Source organism: Nicotiana sylvestris, chromosome 6 (genome assembly GCF_000393655.2).
Source record: "Nicotiana sylvestris chromosome 6, ASM39365v2, whole genome shotgun sequence".
Lineage (NCBI taxonomy): Eukaryota > Viridiplantae > Streptophyta > Magnoliopsida > Solanales > Solanaceae > Nicotiana > Nicotiana sylvestris.
The window spans coordinates 117,901,586-117,920,570 of record NC_091062.1 but is presented as its reverse complement, the minus strand read 5'-3'; the positions used below and the strand labels follow the sequence as shown (position 1 = coordinate 117,920,570).

Below are 18,985 nucleotides of genomic sequence, written 5' to 3'. Positions count from 1 at the left end.
GCTTTCATGGCAGTCTGCTTAGCCGCACGATTCTGATCTCCGAACATTTCTTTGAGATTTTCCAGAATGTCATAAGCAGACTCCATCGACTGATGCTGATGTTGCAGAACATTCGACATGGATGCCAAAATGTAACACCGCGCCATCTCATCAGCCTTAATCCATTTCTGGTAAGCCTTCTGTTCATCATCTGTGGCATCATCTCCAGGTTTTTCTGGACACACCTCATCGAGCACAAATTTGTACTCTTCAGCAATTAGAACAATATCCAAATTTCGTTTCCAATCAACATAATTTGGACCCTCAAGTTTGTTTTGGGTAAGAATGGCAGTAAGGGGATTAAAAGCAGTCATTGTTAATCTGGGAGACATTAAATATTTAAATAGATCAAATCAGTTTGTATTATGAACATTAAAATTCAAAACACATTATATATATACAATCTATGCACCTTGAACAACAAATTTCGATGGGAAAGAAGCTATTCTTGCAATATACATATATAATGACAGATTTTCACTCCATAAACTTAAACATGTCATACTCAGATGGAGAGTAAACTGTTAATTTAAGCCAAGTGAATATCAACATTCAACATATATTAGTCCCATTGAACCAACATGCATACTCAGATGGAGAGTAAATACAAATAATCAATGACTAGTATAACATAGTGATTATTCATAATATTTTTATCCGATATGGAAGAAGACCTACGTCAACGTGTAAAAACATTATATCACTAATTTTTTAAGCCCGGGGACCAAGGGAATTGATCCCCACAATTAATGGAATTAAAAACAACTAAAAACAATTTCAGAATTTTAGAAAAACAGCAAAAACACCATCTAAACGACCCCAAAAGCCCAAAAAACGACTTCAGTCAAATCCATGAGTATTGCTCACTGGGCCGTTTCGCATGGACCTGCCAAGTTTCAGATCAATCGGAGTCCATCACCTTTTTGACCTCCGATTTTCTGCCCTAATTCGGCAAAACTTGTTTTTCCGTTTTACATGATAAAATTCAACTTTCAGATTATTCTAACTCAACATCACCAATATTAAAAGGATACATCAAGTTTTCAGAATAATCAACACAATCCATAACAGATAATCACACCAAAAAAAACAGTGCAGGTTTTCAGAAAAACAAACTTTGCATGTAATTCAAAACTTGCATATAGAACATGATATTAATCCTTATGGTTTATCTTAATTATTTAATTAGACGTGAGTAGGCTCTGATACCAATTGAAGGAATATATATACCACAGCGGAAGCAATAACAGAATCTTATTCACGTGTAATCTAAACAACTAGCACGTATGGAAATTTTAGGATTACCTCTTGAAGCGTAAACACAACAAATCTATGTCGTTCTCCAGTTCCTCAGTTGAAAATACACCAGCATATTTCCACAGTCTTCTACTGTGTTACCCAAAACAATAACCGAAAATAGAGAATTTTGGGTGGGCAAAATTCTAGTAGAAACCGCAGTCAGAATCGTCTCCAAAACGTCCAGCCCTTATATCCATATATATAGTTGCGTTTTAGGTCAAAACCGTTTTCAAAACCTGTTAGGTTTCCTTCTCCCACTAAGGGACGGTTTCCACGTTTTCTTTCCCACTAAGTAACAGTTTCCACTATTTTCTATTATTTAGGCACAGTAGGGACCACAGAATTTAATTAACAAGGCTTCCTATTATGATATTAATTTCGAAATTCTGAAACTAATTTCCATCATAATAAATTACGAATTATTCCACTAAAAATTCGTAATTGCACTCCTTAGTTCAATTTCGAAATTCTTCCATAAAACCTTATTTAACTCCCCATGTTAAGATTCAGATACTAATCAATCAAATTAAATTACTGACTATTTAATTTATTGATTACTTCCTTTAGACTTACACTTAACTTATTTCATGTGTCGGATACAAAATCCACCGGCCGGGTTTACACATGAAAACTTATAAGCTTTCATAAAGGAGTATCATCAATCTCAAAATCGAGACATGGATTCCATCAACTAATTATTACTTCGCCAATGTATATCATTGTTATCCAATTTACCAGGCTTATTGACTCGCGAAAGAATCTCGCCTTTTAATAAATCAAAACAACAAGTGACATACACAGCTAATAATAATTATATCAGGATTAAGAGTATAAGTACATTAAATGGACTAGAGAAATTATTTTATAAAGTCAGTATAAAATACTCATCTCTACTTGATTCGTTCAATACATACAAAATGTACTAGCACAAGAAGTTGGAATTAAACCATTCCCATAATCAAGATAAATTATATTTAATCTTGTGCTACAATCATTCCAATGATTTGTCCAATTCCATCATTAGATTGTGAACATTTTATGTCTTACAAGAACCGATGATTTAATCTTTCGTGTATAAGCTAAACTCTATACACTAAATGGACGCACAAACCAACACATGATCTATTTAAAATGAAACTTTATTAAATTTAAACAAGTAAATAAATAATTATTCATAAAGAATACTATAACAATACGCATGGCTTATAGTATATTCTACCATACCTTACCTTTGCAGTGTCAAGTAAATTAACAACATATATGTGAAAATCCCTTTGAAGCCAAACAACATCATTATCAGCATCATGGAATACCTACAATAGAGGAAACAACTTTTAGGAGTCAATTGGGGATGCAAATTATGAAATTAGCATACTACAATATTTTTAACAACAGCGTGCAGTTAGCAGCTTGCACTTTATACATCCAAATTAAAGTACAAAAGGAAATCATTAATCGGCACACAAATTAACAAGGTCACCTTGCAAATTCCTGGATTGGCAAATATAGGCCTAAGTATTCCCATTACATCATGCAAAGCTATTGCATCCACAAGATAATCTTCGCTTCCAGTTGATATCTGCGCAATACATGAAAAAAGTTACCTTTACATTAAATATCGACAATTTGGTCATGACACTAAAACGCTCAAATTCTACGTCAGTAGCATCAATTCGCGCACAAGATCTTGTGTCGATGACGACAATCCTTCAGTGCTTTTAGTTTTGCACATTATGATCTATTCACGATCGTTAACGGGAAAAGTGATGTTAATTGAATGAAAGCATCATCAAAACTTTTAGCATGAAATTGTTTTAATAAACTGCACTTGGAGAAATTGACTTAATTATTCTATTCAGACATTTAGAGTATTTGACAAGATGAACTCAACAAATTTTTAAGAAATGCATTGACCAAAAAATGTCTAACAAATTTCTTCAAAATGCACTACTTTTCCATGATTATTACTGTTACTCCCAAACGCACACACAAGTATACGTGATCGTACAAGTAATAAAATGATAAGTCGAGTGTCGAACCCACAGAGACTTATATCAACTACTCACTAACACAACAATATTGTTATTCCGTCAAGCTAAGTTCGAGTTCAAGAGTTTAATTATGCTAACTACAATTCTAAGTAATAACTAAGTTATCAAGCAGTAGAATGATTGTTATGTATTCAATAGAGACAACTATTCCAGGGTTGTGATCGATTCACCAATCCTATTGTGTTCTAATTAACTCACCCTTTCATATAATTCACTCATGGTTGCTAATTAATCGATAAATGCTCACATAGCCTTCTCCCGAAGTACTACTCACCTATTCTCAATAGATTAACGCCTATATTCCTATGAAATTAATCTATTAAGAACGCATTAAGATCACGATATTTAATTAAGCACGGTGACTAGGTATATTCCTATCCTAACCACAAATCCGCTCCCCCTAAGGGTTAAGATCATGCTCTCTTCAATTCTTCTCTAATCTAAACACGCCTTTCCCAAGCATAGCATATAGAGTAAATAGAACCTAACTGTTGGCCAAACAATTAAGCAATTAAACACAGAATTGAAGAAACAACCATATATTGGTGAATTATAATCAAGGTCAAGCTAATATCAAACAACAATATTCATGGCTAAATCACAGCCCCAGAACAATGGGTGTTTAGCCACTCATGATGTAATCAAACAATTGCATAAGTTTTGAATAATTAAAAATAGTAGAAAAGATGAAGAAATCTAAGATGTTCTTGTGTGTATTTTTGCTCCAAAGTGCGTCTCCCCACGCTAAGCTCCGTCCAAAGTCCTCAAAATAACGTTTTTATATGTATTTATACCAAGTAGGGTTAGGCTCAGACGAAAACACATTCTCCCGCGCGAAATAGGACTCTGGCTCTGTAAATTTTGTACAGCCGCGCCGCACCATGCGGCTCGCTAATGAAGTTTATCAGCAGCCTTAACTTTTCGCATCAGGTAGCATTTTACACTGCTGCGCCACGCCTTGCGGCGGCTCATGCAGCGCGGCAGTGTAATTTTCTCAGAGTGAACTTATCTCATCCTCTTTTAAAATATGGACTTGGTACACGACCTCCGAACACAATCCCGGCTTAATGTCTTGGGCTTTTACTCATACTTCAAAGATCCAAATCACTTGAATTCATTCCATAACGCCTACACAGATCGGAATCACTCCTAAAAGGCATAAAACACATATTTAGTGTAAAACACTAGCGATTAAAGCTCAAACTCAATTAAAGTGCAATAAATTAGAGCGTAATAAGAGACTAAAATACGCAATTATAACCTATCATCAACACCCCACACTTAACTCTTGCTCGTCCTCGAGCAATGGGACAATCTAATAAACTGCCAACTACGTACAAAGTTCAATCATAGAGGATCACCTTAACTTTTAACCACACACTATACTCTTGACTACAATCAATACCTGCACGTACAAAGTTGAATTCTTCCCGTTTAAGCATACCCAAGTATAATATTTCAATTCAATAAATTCCAACAACATATTCGTCACCACCCAACCTCAACAATCGACTTGCAACCACTAAGCACCCTCAATTCGTGCACTTACCCAATAAGAAAGTTTACAATATTACCAATCATTCATGAGATCATGTGCCATCACCAACAAACAAAAGAGTGAATATAGACTAGTTCACACATTCAAATATGCCTTTGAACATAATTAAGGACATCACACAATTGAACCAAATTCACTCACTCTCACAAAGAGTTCATATGCATCCAGTGATTGTACCATAAGCTTGCTCGTAGTGTATATCTCTACTAATTTGAGCTTGCCAAATCTAGGATCAATTTGGACTTTAAGGTTGTAATGTAGGCTAACGGACGGGTATGATACATTTAGAAATAGTGGCTAACCCTCCTAAACACTTTAGCACACTACATTCATAATTCAAGCACATATTCTTCTCAACCAATTCACTTGCCATATACAACATAATCCTCTTTTTAATTAAGCACTTATATATTTTCACTAGCACAAATCAATAAGAATTGGAGGTGTGTATTTTTCTACGTACTTTCACTTATCATTTTTCATTTCTTTCAATTTTTCTTTTCCTTTTCTCCTCTTTTTTTCTTTTCTTCACACACCCCATACATTAAAGTTCATCGGCTAGTGACCTTTGATTTCAACTTTAGTGCATCAACGGTCCCTTCCATGGTTCCACTCAACAGATACTCCCCAATCTCTAACCTAAATTCTTTTAGCTACTAAGTGCCTTAGGAGGTAAAGGTTCAATCAATATCAGATTAAGAACAAAATAGGGGATGACTTGTAATGTGGGTGCCAAAAGAAAAGTCTATAGGCTCAAAGGGGCTAGCAATGGAAAATTCTATTATTATGTGACAAGCACATCCACGATCAAGCAAGAAAATTCCTACGTCATCTCCTAGATTAGCACAACTTACAATTTCGCTTCAATTAACACACGGGGCAAGTTCTAGACTACACAGGATAGCATAGAGAATCACGAATCCTCACACACACGTTGCACATGATTCAATCAAGATGGTTCTGTTCAACTCTCAAGTTAAGCAAGCACAATTAAATGAGAAATTTAAGCAACATTGCACTATGCGGTATACAAGTCAAACAACCGAGAAAAGGCGTCACAAAATAGGCTATTTACTTTACTTAGGATTCACAATTCAAATCAAATACACGGGAAAACAGAATGTATGTCATAGCCTAATTTGCCAGCATCAACCATGTCAATGAGTATCTCAGAATGACTCAGTTCCTTCCTAAACTACTCCTAAAAAGAAATTAAAGTGCTCGGTTCGAGCTACATCCTTGGAAAAGAACCAGTGCCCAAAGAAAAACCAAGGAATACTACCTAGCTATTCTAAAAAAATTAAAAATTAAAAATAAATAAATAAAACAAAAATCTATTTGGTGTTTTTTAAATCGGACTTTTATCCCTCAAGAAAATTGTCCAAAAGATCCATCGTCGGGAAAAGTCCAAGCTTTTTCAATTTTTTTTTTCAATTTTCGTTTTTATTTTTTTATTTTTTTTTATTTTTTTTTATTTTTTTTACCTAGACTATGTCTACTACGAGTTCTAAAAGAAAAACTAAATAAAAAAATAGTTTTATTCAATTACACTTCAGAAAGTAGTTTCCCCAACCCACACATATATTATGCATAGTCCTCGATGCATGATCATAGAGAAATATTAAAACAAGGGTGAGAAATACTCCCTGAGGCCCTCTCAGGCCTAGCTCGGACATAATACTCAATATTAAGGGTCGGGACGACCCTACACTTAGGCTCAAATATGCTCCTCAACTTCAACTTTGGGTACTCAGACTTCCCCTACTCTGCAAAATAAAAACAACACAAAACTTGACACTAGAAAAAAAATAATCAATAAATAAAAGATATACAGGTTGGGTTGCCTCCCAACAAGCGCCTTAATTATAGTCGCGGCACGACTCTGCTACTCTGCTCAGGTTGGGCGCTTTCTCTTCTTCTTTCTCCCATGAAGTCTAGCCTTTTTGCAAGCTCTCAGAAGGTCTCCTCTTTTATCTCTGGCTCTTTTCTCAATCATCTTTACACATTCAGCTGGAAACACCACCTCCTCTAACTCAGTTGTACCATCTGGATCACTATAATTCACATGCTGACTCTGCTCTATTTCCTTCAATTCGACCACAGTAATCATGTAGAAGTCCTCATAATGCTTAGGGAGCTTAAGTGCCTTGTACACATTAAAAGTGACTTCCTCATCGTCAATTCTCATTTTTAACTTCCCTACCCTCACATCAATAATTACTCCACCGGTAGCTAAGAATGGTCGCCCCAAAATAATGGGCACTTCCTCATCTGCCTCGTAATCAAGAACAATAAAATCAGCAGGAAGAATAAACTTTCCCACTCGAACTAACACATCCTCAATAATTCCTTCTGGCATGACTAGTGACCTATCTGCTAACTGTAAAGTGATTGTAGTAGGTCTAAGCACTCCCAATCCGAGTTGCTTGAACAAAGAGGATGGCATCAAATTTATACTAGCCCCTAAGTCACACAGGGCTCTACCAACTTCTTGTTTTCCAAGAGACAAAGGAATTGTGAAAGACCCAGGATCCTTCAACTTAGGAGGAAGTTTACTCTGAACTTTGGCACTGCACTCTTCAGTAAGTGCAACTGTTTCGAACTCTGCATGTCTTCGTTTGTTTGCCACAATATCTCTGAGATACCTTGCATACTTAGGCACTTCCTGCAAAATTTCCAGCAAAGGTAAATTCACACTCACTTGGCTCAAAATATCTAGGAATTTTTTATACTTAGCATCATCTTTTGCTTCTGCAGTCTTTGTGGAAACGGAGGTGGTGGCCTAGTCTCAATTACTGGCTCGGGTCCTTTATCATCTTTCTTATTCCCCTCAACTGGCTTGGGAACTAATGTCCTTCGGGATAAGCTATATTCTTCTTTTTCTTTGGAACTTCTTCTAATGCTCTTTCATTTCTCAATGTAACTGCATTGACTTGAGCTTTAGGATTGGGCTCTGTATCACTAGGAAGAGCCCCTATTGGTCTGGTATTTTGGGCTCTGGCAAGTTGGCCCACGTGGTGCTCCAAATTTCTCAGTGCTGCGGCTTAAGCCTGCTGACCAACCATATTTCTGATTGAAAGTTTGTTGATCTGCTATTAATTTCTGATTGAAAGTTTGTTGATCTGCTATTAATTTCTGATTGAGGGCTTCTTGGTCGGTCATCAATTTCTTCATCATCTCCTCAAGGCTAACTTGTTGTTCAGCCTGAGGTGGACTTGATTGTTGTTGAGGTGCTTGAGGCCAGTATTGTTTCTGATTGCCTTTATTTCCACCCCAAGAGAAGTTTGGGTGATTCCTCCAGTTGGGATTGTAGGTGTCCCCATACTGATTTGTTTGGCCTCGATTTGCATTACCCACAAAATATACAGATTCTGGATTTGCTGGGCATAGATTGCTCATGTGACCCTCTCCACATACTTCACAAAATATTTGAACTTGTTGCACTGGCTGGGCTTGTTGCTTGTTAATGATCATGGTCATCTGATTGACTTGGTTGGTCAGCGTAGAGACTTGTGCTGACAATGCTGAGCCAACATCTAATTCAAGAACCCCTGGTGATTTTTGTACCATGTTCCTACCCATCTCTCCTTTCTAATCCGGATTGCTTTTGGAGAATTTGTTCAATAATGCATAAATTTCATCAAAGCTTTTCTCCAATACTTGACCTCCAGCTACCGCATCGACTACAATTTTTGTTTGGGGATAGAGCCCTTCTATGAAAGTGTGAGCTAACACTTCATTCGTCTGATTGTTGTGAGGACAGTCTCTGAGTATCCCCTTGAACCTTTCCCAAGCTAAGTATAAAGATTCCCCTGCTTTCTGTTTGAAGGCAACTGTCTCACTTTTGATCTTTGCAGTTTTGCCTGAAGGGAAGAACCTTGCGAGAAATTTTCTCGCCAAATCATTCCATGTTGTAATGGAATTAGCTGGTTCTGCCTTTAGCCATCGCTTAGCCTCACCCAATAGAGAGAATGGAAAAAGTGTGAGCCTCACATAATCTGGAGTGACCCCGTTAGTGATATAAGTATCACTAATCTCCAAGAAGTTCAGAATATGCTGCTGTGGATCCTCGTGTGGAAAACCCATAAATTGCCCGTTTGCATGAAGTAGCTGGATCATGCTCTATTTCAGCTCAAAGTGCCCAATGATCCTAGGCTTTACTATACTGGAGGTGACATTAGCAATGCTGGGCATCGCCACCTCCTGAATAGCCATGGGTTGCTCCTCTCCCATGTCCACAGGAAATTGAACAAGTGCCTGAATATTATTCATGTCCCTTGCTTCCCTCAACCTCCTGTGAAATGTTCTCTCAGGTTCAGGATCAAAGCCTTGAAGTCGGTCTTGGATTCTGACCCTACGCATTCAATCAAAGTTCATGAGGTCCGAGAAACAATCAAGTAACGTTAGACTCAATGAAATAAACAATTAAAGCAAAAACTAGCAAGTAGCTAATATTCAAGTCTCCGGTAACGGCGCCAAAAACTTGTTGCTCCCAAACGCACACGCAAGTATACGTGGTCATACAAGTAATAAAATGATAAGTCGAGTGTCGAACCCACAGAGACTTATATCAACTACTCACTAACACAACAATATTGTTATTCCGTCAAGCTAAGTTCGAGTTCAAGAGTTTAATTATGCTAACTACAATTCTAAGTATTAACTAAATTATCAAGCAGTAGAATAATTGTTATGTATTCAATAGAGATAACTATTCCAGGGTTGTGATCGATTCACCAATCCTATTGTGTTCTAATTAACTCTCCCTTTCATATAATTCACTCATGGTTGCTAATTAATCGATAAATGCTCTCATAGCCTTCTCCCGAAGTACTACTCACCTATTCTCAATAGATTAACGCCTATATTCCTATGAAATTAATCTATTAAGAATGCATTAAGATCACGATATTTAATTAAGCACGGTGACTAGGTATATTCATATCCTAACCACAAATCCGCTCCCCCTAAGGGTTAAGATCATGCTCTCTTCAATTCTTCTCTAATCTAAACACAGCTTTCCCAAGCATAGCATAGATAGTAAATAGAACCTAACTGCTGGCCAGACAATTAAGCAATTAAACACAGAATTGAAGAAACAACCATATATTGGTGAATTATAATCAAGGTCAAGCTAATATCAAACAACAATATTCATGGCTAAATCAAAACCCCAGAACAATGGGTGTTTAGTCACTCATGATGTAATCAAACAATTGCATAAGTTTTGAATAATTAAAAATAGTAGAAAAGATGAAGAATCTGAGATGTTCTTGTGTGTATTTTTGCTCCAAAGTGCATCTCCACACGCTAAGCTCCGTCCAAAGTCCTCAAAATAACGTTTTTATATGTATTTATACCAAGTAGGGTTGAGCCCAGACGAAAACACATTCTCCCGCGCGAAATAAGACTCTGGCTCTGTAAATTTAATACAGCCGCCCCGCACCCTGCGGCGCGCTAATGGAGTTTATCAGCAGCCTCAACTTTTCGCATCAGGCAGCATTTTACACTACTGCGCCGCGCCTTGCGGCGGGCCATGCGCGCGCGACAGTGTAATTTTCTCAGAGTGAACTTATTTCGTCCTCTTTTAACATCCGGACTTGGTACACGACCTCCGAACACGATCCTGGCTTAATGTCTTGGGCTTTTACTCAGACTTTAAAGATCCAAATCGCTTGAATTCATTCCATAGCGCCTACACAGATCGGAATCACTCCTAAAAGGCATAAAACACATATTTAGTGTAAAACACTAGCGATTAAAGCTCAAACTCAATTAAAGTGTAATAAATTAGAGCGTAATAAGCGACTAAAATACGCAATTATAGCCTATCATCAATTACCATGTGAATATTCATTCTTTTTTTGTTTAGCTATGCAAGATCAAACAGATTCCTAAACTTTAGATTGGAAAACTACTTACCAAGTTCAACCATTTACTCATTTACTGAACTGAATGGTTGAAAAAGAGAAGCAATGTATGTTCTTAAATTGGTATTTATCCAAAGCATTGGTTTGTATAACCAAAATTTCTTCTCAAATAAATGTAGAGAAAGATTCTGCAAAAACTATTAGGTGGCTAGTAAGTCAAATTTGATGGTGTTACCAACTTATAATTATATTATAATGAGACAATGTGAGATGGAGTCCGTCATTTTTAATTTTCTTTCAAGTTCCACATAAATAATGAAAGGTCTCAGAAGGAAATATAAATATACAAGGGAATACCACTTAAACACCAAATTGAGCCTTCTAAAATAATGCTTCTATAATAGAACAATAAAATATCATAATTTTACAGGAAAACTTACATAGAAGGGGCTTTCAGATTTGTAGCAGATGTTTCTTCTTTGAATAGCTCTGTGGAATCCATCTTTTACTACATTGCAATCAAATATAACCTGTTAGGCACTCTTTTTGAATACTTTGGTGTGCATTTGGTGTTGCCTAAAGATGTAAACAATTCCATAAAAAGTTGGCAAAATAAGAGGGTAACAGCAACTAAGTCATTAAAAGATGTGAAAGCTCTGCCCCATTGAAAGATGAAGTAAGTCATCGTCAGTAGCAGAAACTTATCCGAAAACTGCAGCAGCAACACCATGGATGGAAAAAAACCTTTAAGTTTTCAAGTTCCACAAAAGCATAGTACAAGAAAATTAGTATTCAGCTTTTGTGTTGCGCTACAAATAGCTTTCCTAGTATCTTGTAATAGTTTCTGCATCTATCTGTTCAAGAATGATCATAAAATAAAATAACCACCATCTTAAGTCCTTAACTCTCCTAACAACTACATATTCTGAAAAGCCAATTACAACAAAGTACATTTGTGCAAATGTAACTTCTAGAATATTGACATTTTAAAGGTCTAATAAAAGAAATTTAACATATATGCTAATCCATCTACCGCATGAAGAATGTGAATTTCACTTGAAAACATAATAGGAAATGGATTATTTTCATATTAAAAGATACCCAAACCATATTGAACGCAACATAAGTTTATAAAGGTTGTCTGTAGGGTACGTCATAACTTATTTTTCCATTAATTTATATCTTAAGTTAATGCATCAAAGCGTTAAAATGGTTAATCAAATTCCTAAGACCATTGATGGACAACACTTCCTCATAACAATTACTTTAGGTAATACATTCAAATTGGAAAATTTTACTTAATTCTTTCATCAATTATATGTAACACTTGTAATGCAGTGCACTTAAATTGGAAAGTTATGATGAGAATTCTTACCAGACATCATCTCAAAGCATGGCGTATTCTTAACTTTCATCCTCTTTATACCCCAATATGAATCATTCATATGAAATTATCCAACTTTTAGCCTCTTTAACCCCAATATGAAGCATTCATGACTATCCAATAACCCCTCGTTTGAGAAGAGTAATTTTGTAACGATTCGGCTGGTCGTTTTGCCTTTTAAAACCTCATTCCCTTAAATAAAACTTTCCGCGCTTGCTTTAGCTAATTTACGACTTGCGGGGACGGTTGGTTCGGGATTTGGAAGAGTTTTGAGTGAAATATGCCCATTTGATTCCTTAGGATTTTCTTAAAAGACTAAGTTTGACTTTAGTCAACATTTTGAGCAAATGGACCCGAATTTGTGATTTGACGGTCCTGGAGGATCCATGGGAAGATATGGGACCTGGGCGTATGCCCGGAATCGAATTCCGAGGTCCCTAGCACGAGTAATGAATTTTTATTAGAAATTGTTAATCTGAAGTTTTAAGGATTTAAAGAAACTAATTAATTTATGATTTCATGGGTATCGGGCTCGTATGTTGGTTCGGAAGCCCGGTAAAGGTCCGATATATCATTTAAGACTTGCCCGTAAAATGTGGTGTCAATCCAAGTAGTTTAAGGGCGTTTTGGCCCATTAGAGGAAAATTAAGAACTTGAAGTTCATAAGTTTGATTCAATTGGTTTTAGGGGGTAATTCTTAGATTTAGCATTGTTTCGGGCATTCTGAAGGTTCGAGTAGGTCCGTTTCATGATTTCAGACTTGTCAGTATGTTCGGGCGGAGCCCGGGAGGCCCGAGCGTCAATCGGACGAGGCTCGAGTGAAGTTGAAATTTTTGAGAAGTGCTGAAGCTGCTGCTTCTGTTATAACCGCACCTGTGGTTGGTGGACCGCAGGTGCGAGACCGTAGATGCGGTCCATCTATCGCAGATGCGGCCCAGGGAAGGCCAGGCCAAACCGCAAAAGCGGCTCTCGAACCGCAGAAGCGGCCTCAAGACCGCAGAAGCGGTCCCAGCCCTTTTAGCCCCTTTCGCAGATGCAGTCCCTTGACCGCAGATGCGGAAATCGCTGAAGCAGTGAGCTTCATTTAATACTGGTTCTAAGTTAATTTTTACCACTTTTCACTCTTCCATTGGCGATTTTGGGGGCTTTTGAGAGAAGACTCCCACTTAGCATCTTGAGGTAAGTTTATCTCACCTATTCTTTGTTTAATACTTGTATATTAGGTAAATTAAACACTAGAATTTGGGTAAAATGAATCAAGGGGTTAGAGCAACACCTAGGGTATTAAAAGTTATATTTAACCACGAAATTTGTCATGAAATGAACTAGAAATCATATATTATTGATCCTAAGGTTATAGTGAACAACTTTCTTCGAAAAATTTCGAAATTCGGGCACGTGGGCCCTGGGTCGAATTTTAGGAAACTTGTATTAAAGAATGGAAAATTGCTTAAATAACTAGAATTCAATCTTGTGAGTCTATATTGACTAGTTCCTATCTCATTTAACTAGTTTGGGATCGTTCGGCTCAGAATTGAGGGCTTGGACTCGTTCTTGGGATTGGAAGTGCACTTTGGAGCGAGGTGAGTCTCCTTTCTAACCTTGTAAGAGGGAATTGTCCCCGTAGGTGCAATAATTGAGTAATTTGCTGCTAAATACGGGGGCTACGTACGCACTAGGTAATGAGAGTCTGTGCGTAGCTACTATTATGCTAATTTTCCGGGTAGTCTATGACCCGTATCATGTTATATTTTTGAATGTCTCTATATTTTCTTGCTAATGTGACCACATAGGGCATGCTAGAGACTTGGAAAGGAATATAAGCAAATGTATACACTTGTTGGACACTTGTATGAATTTACTTGGAATTAAATGCACATTCATGTGTTTTCTTGATATTAATTGATATTTGTGGATCGGGTTGATCGCCTTGTTATAAATAGATGCATCTATGGTTCGCGCCACTCAACCCTCTAGCAGTGCATAGTTTATTTTCTGTTGGATCGGGTCGTCGATCTCGGCATAGTGTGCACATGATATCTATATGAAATCTTATCCATGACCTGACCGGCTAAATATTTGAAATGTAAATGGCTAACTGTAAAACTTTCAAGAACATGACATATTACCTCTTGCTACAAACTGTTGATTAATTTTGACTTCCGTGCTTAGTGTAGCACTTCATTGTATTATTTGACCTTAGTGAGTATCAAGTCGACCTCTCGTCTCTATTTCTTCGAGATTAGATGGGATACTTACGGGGTACATATTGTTTATGTACTCATACTAAACTTTTGTACTTAATTGTACAGGATCTGAGGCAGGTATATCAGGCTATCAGACTGGTGCGCGCCCCTGATTCATACACCGAGACTTCCACGGTGAGCGACTCCCTTACTGTGCCGTTCAGCAGCTTGATGGGGTCTTTCTTTACTTTTGCTGTCTATTCAATCCCGGACAGTAGGATAGTATTATTCTTTTGTACATTCTACTAGATGCCCACTACTTGAGACACCAGGTCTTGGCACACACATTAGTAGACAGTTCTTTTAGGTTGTATAATTATTATTACATATTGCTTATCATCACCTATTTTCAATTGCAAATTAAAAAATGTTGTAACCGCTTCGGGTAAGTAAAATAAGAATTTACTAATACTTCTGCGTTGGCTTGCCTGACAATGGTGTTGGGCACCATCACGACCCTTGGTGGATTTTGGATCGTGACAACATGGTATCAGAGCTCTAGGTTCACGTAGGTCTCACAATTCATGGGAAAACCTAATAGAGTCTTGCGGATATGTACGGAGGCGTCTATATTTATCTTCGAGAGGCTATAGGGTGTTAGGAAAAACTACTCTTTATTCATTTCCTATCGTGTTGTGGTCGTTGTGCTAGATTTCCCTCTTCTATTCTGTAATAGATGGTGAGGACACGCACGACTGATGTTCCAGATCCGGGAGGAGCTGCTTCCCCCATTGCTAGAGGTCGAGGCAGAGGCCGGGGGAGGGCACCGACCCGAGGTTGGGGACGAGGGCATCCTAGAGTTATCCCAGTAATGCCACTAGCAGATCCCGCGGGAGATCCTATCATCGAGGAGCAGGGCGAGGTGCCGCAGTTGAGCCCACCCCCGCTGACTTTATGACAACACCGGGATTCCATGAGATCATGGGTCGTATACTGTGGTTCATGGATTCTATGACTTAGGCTAGTTTATTTCTAGCAAATCCAGCTATATCACAGGCAGGAGGGGGAGCACAGACCCCTACTGCTCAGGCTCCTGGATATGCAGTTGTAGTGTATCAAACTCCGGGTGCACTACCCGCAGATGGGGATCCGCCAGTTGCTGTAGTGTCACCCCAGCCTAGACCAACTACGGATGGCGATCCGCAGAAGTTATTGGATAGATGGACTAGGCTTCACCCTCCGGTCTTTGGGGCGAGCGTCATGAGGATGCCCAGGACTTCACAGATAGGTGCAGGGACAGATTGCACAACATGAGGATATTGGAGTCGCATGGAGTTTACTTCACTACTTTTCAGCTTGAGGGCAGGGCCCGTAGATGGTGGCAGTCCTATGTTCTAGGTAGGACAACAGGTTCTCCTCCCATCACTTGGGGTTAGTTCGCATAGTTGTTCTTGGATAGGTACATTCCACCCTCTGAGAGGGAAGAGCTACGGTATTAGTTTGAGCATCTTGAGCATGTTCAGATGTCTGTAACCAATTATGAGGCGAGGTTTTCTAAGTTGTCTCGTCATGCACTCATGATACTTCCCACAGATGTAGAGAGAGTGCGGAGATTTGTTATGGGGTTGCACCCCAGTATTCGATCTGGCATGGCTCGAGAGGTAGAGATAGGTATAGAGTATCAACTAGTGGTAGAGACTGCTCGCAAGATTGAGGGATATTGCTAGAGGGGTAGAAAGCAGATGCAGTAGGATAAGAGGGCTAGATTCTTCGGAGAGTTCAGAGATGCCCTGGCTAGGGGTAGAGGTCAGTTTGGGAGGGGTCATCCCAGCAAGCCCCCATATTCAGCACCCCCGCCTGCTCGGGGTGCTCCAGCACGTCCTTATTTCAGCACCATGCCAGAGAGCTCATATCACCCGCCAGCTATTCAGGGTTCCTCCGGGGGGTATTCAGGTCCTCAAGGCTCTTCTGATTCTTATTTCAGTGCTATGCCGGAGAGTTCATACCTTCCACCGGCTATTCAGGCTTCTTCCAGTGGGTCTACTGGCCATCAGGGTCAGCCATCAGGACAGCAGGCCGCCGCACCGTGGGGTTGTTTTGAGTGCGGAGATCTTGGCCATATGAGGAGGTACTGTCCTAGGCTTCGGGGCAAGGCAGTACAGCAGGATCAGCAGCTTATGATTTCAGCACCGCCTGTTCCGCCACCTAAAGGTGGAGGGCAGACGGGTAGGGGCCGTCCTAGAGGTGGAGGCCAGGCAGGGAGAGGTCAGCCAGCTACTGCTTAGTCTGGTGGAGGCCAGCCAGCCGGCACTCCAGCCAAATTCTTCCGGCTAGGCCAGATGCATTGGCCTTAGATGCTGTCATCACAGGTATTATTTCCGTCGGTGGTAGAATTGCTTCGGTATTATTTGATCCATGGTCTACTTATTCATATGTATCATCTCTGTTTGCTCATTTCCTAGTTATTTCTCCTGAGACTTTGGCCACTCCTATCTATGTGTCCACTCCTATGGGTTATTCTGTGGTTGTGGATCAGATCTACCAGTCCTGTATGGTCACATTCTGTGGTTTTGAGACTAGTGCAGATCTTCTGTTGCTTGATATGATCGACTTTGAGATCATCCTGGGCATGGATTGGTTATCCCCATATCACGCCGTCCTAGATTTCCATGCCAAGACTGTTACTTTAGCGATGCCAGGGTTGCCGACGTTGGAGTGGAAGGGTTCCCCAGTTGATACATCTAGTCGGGTTATCTCTTTCCTGAAGGCTCGACAAATGGTCGAGAAGGGGTGTTTGGCTTATTTGGCTTATGTTCGAGACACCACCGCAGAGTCTCTAATGATTAATTCAGTTCTAGTAGTTCGAGAGTTCGCCGATGTATTTCCTTCTGATCTTCCTAGCATGTTACTGGATCGCGATATTGATTTCTACATTGATTTGGCTCCAGGCACCCAACCTGTATCTATCCCACAGTACCGTATGGCTCCGAAGGAGCAGCTTGAGGAGGTTTTAGCAAAGGGGTTTGTTAGACCCAATGCATCGCCTTGGGGTGCATCAGTGTTATTTGTGAAGAAGAAGGATGGAACTATGCAGATGTGCATTGATTACCGCCAGTTGAACAAAGTCACCATCAAGAACAAGTATCTGTTGCCTCGTATCAATGATTTGTTCGACCAGTTGCAGGGTGCTAGGGTGTTCTCCAAGATTGACTTGAGGTCGGGGTATCATCAGCTGAAGATTCGGGACTCGGATGTTTCGAAGATTGCATTCCGGACTAGATATGGCCACTATGAGTTCCTGGTGATGTCTTTTGGCTTGACTAACGCCCCAACAACATTCATGGACTTGATGAATAGGGTATTCAGGCCTTACATTGATTCATTTGTCGTCGTCTTCATTGACGACATCTTGATATACACCCGTAGCTTGGGGGAGCACAAGCAGTATTTGAGGGTAGTGCTTCAGACCTTGCGAAAGCAAAAGCTATATGCTAAGTTCTCCAAGTGTGAGTTATGGCTAGAGTCAGTGGCATTCTTGGGGCATATTATGTCAGGAGAGGGTATTAAGGTGGACCCCAAGAAGATTGAGGCAGTTCAGAGTTGGTCACGTCCTACTTCGATGACCTAGATTAGAAGTTTCCTGGGGTTAGCAGGTTACTACAGACGATTCGTGCAAGGCTTTTCATCTATTGCATCACCTCTGACTAGATTGATCCAAAAGGGTGCTCCTTTCCAGTGGTTCGATGATTGTGAGGCGAGCTTTTAGAAGCTCAAGACAGCCTTGACTATAGCACCAGTCCGTGTGTTGCCTTCCGGTTCAGGGATGTATACAGTATATTGTAACACTTCGCGCGTTGGATTGGGGTGCGTATTGATGCATGAGGGACGAGTTATTGCCTATGCCTCGCGCCAGCTGAAGGTTCATGAGAAGAATTATCCTCTGCATGATCAAGAGTTGGCCGCAATTATTCATGCTCTTAAGATATGGAGGCATTATCTGTATGGGGTGTCATGTGAGGTTTATACTGATCATCGCAGCTTACACCATTTGTTCAAACAGAGGGATCTTAATTTGAGAAACTGTAGGTGGCTTGAGTTACTGAAGGATTATGACATCACCATTCTTTATCATCCGGGCACGGAAAATATGGTCGCGGATGCCCTAAGCAGAAAGGCAGATAGTATGGGTAGCTTAGCATTCATTCCAGCAGAGGAGAGACCACTAGCCTTGGACATTTAGTCCTTGGCTAACAGAATTGTGAGGTTGGATATTTCAGAGCCCAGCCGAGTTCTCGCGTGTGTGGTTGCTCAGTCTTCATTATTGGGGCAGATCAAGGCCGACAGTTCAATGATCCACATTTGGCGGTTCTCAGAGAGACAGTGCTTCAGGGTAGTGCCAAGGAGGTTACTATTGGCGAGGATGGTATTTTGCGGCTCCAGGGTCGTTTATGTGTTCTTAATGTTGATGGTCTGAGGGAGATGATTCTATATGAGGCACACAGTTCGTTGTATTCCATCCACCCGGGAGCTACGAAGATGTATCGTGATTTGAGGCAGCATTATTGGTGGCGGAGGATGAAGAAAGACATAGTAGAGTA

The 18,985-nt window shown here is 39.6% G+C and overlaps 2 protein-coding genes across 2 annotated transcripts; one reads left to right on the top strand and one right to left on the bottom strand.

Moving 5' to 3' along the window:
- Nucleotides 1–6,841: 6,841 nt before the first annotated feature.
- Nucleotides 6,842–8,529, bottom strand: LOC138871167 (uncharacterized). The gene is made up of 2 exons (XM_070149033.1): nt 8,010–8,529; nt 6,842–7,662 (listed from the first exon to the last, which is right to left on the bottom strand). Exons 1-2 carry the CDS (start codon nt 8,527–8,529, stop codon nt 6,842–6,844), a joined length of 1,341 nt encoding a protein of 446 aa, XP_070005134.1.
- A 7,753-nt stretch (nt 8,530–16,282) lies between these two features.
- LOC138871165 (uncharacterized) lies at nt 16,283–18,627 on the top strand. Its single transcript, XM_070149032.1, has 3 exons — nt 16,283–16,652; nt 16,757–17,408; nt 18,474–18,627. The coding sequence occupies exons 1-3, from the start codon at nt 16,283–16,285 to the stop codon at nt 18,625–18,627; spliced, it is 1,176 nt and encodes a 391-aa protein (XP_070005133.1).
- The last annotated feature ends 358 nt before the right edge of the window (nt 18,628–18,985 follow it).

Bases quoted from the DNA above. Each gene is read 5' to 3' on its own strand.
- LOC138871167 (XM_070149033.1), bottom strand. From the start codon at position 8,529: ATGGGTAGGAACATGGTACAAAAATCACCAGGGGTTCTTGAATTAGAT. The intron at 7,663-8,009 runs GTTGGTCAGCAG...AAAAATTCCTAG, and splicing joins AACTTTCAATCAGAAATATG to ATATTTTGAGCCAAGTGAGT.
- LOC138871165 (XM_070149032.1), top strand. From the start codon at position 16,283: ATGCCAGAGAGCTCATATCACCCGCCAGCTATTCAGGGTTCCTCCGGG. The intron at 16,653-16,756 runs GTCAGCCAGCTA...CTGTCATCACAG, and splicing joins TGGAGGCCAGGCAGGGAGAG to GTATTATTTCCGTCGGTGGT. The intron at 17,409-18,473 runs GTTTGTTAGACC...GAGAAACTGTAG, and splicing joins GAGGAGGTTTTAGCAAAGGG to GTGGCTTGAGTTACTGAAGG.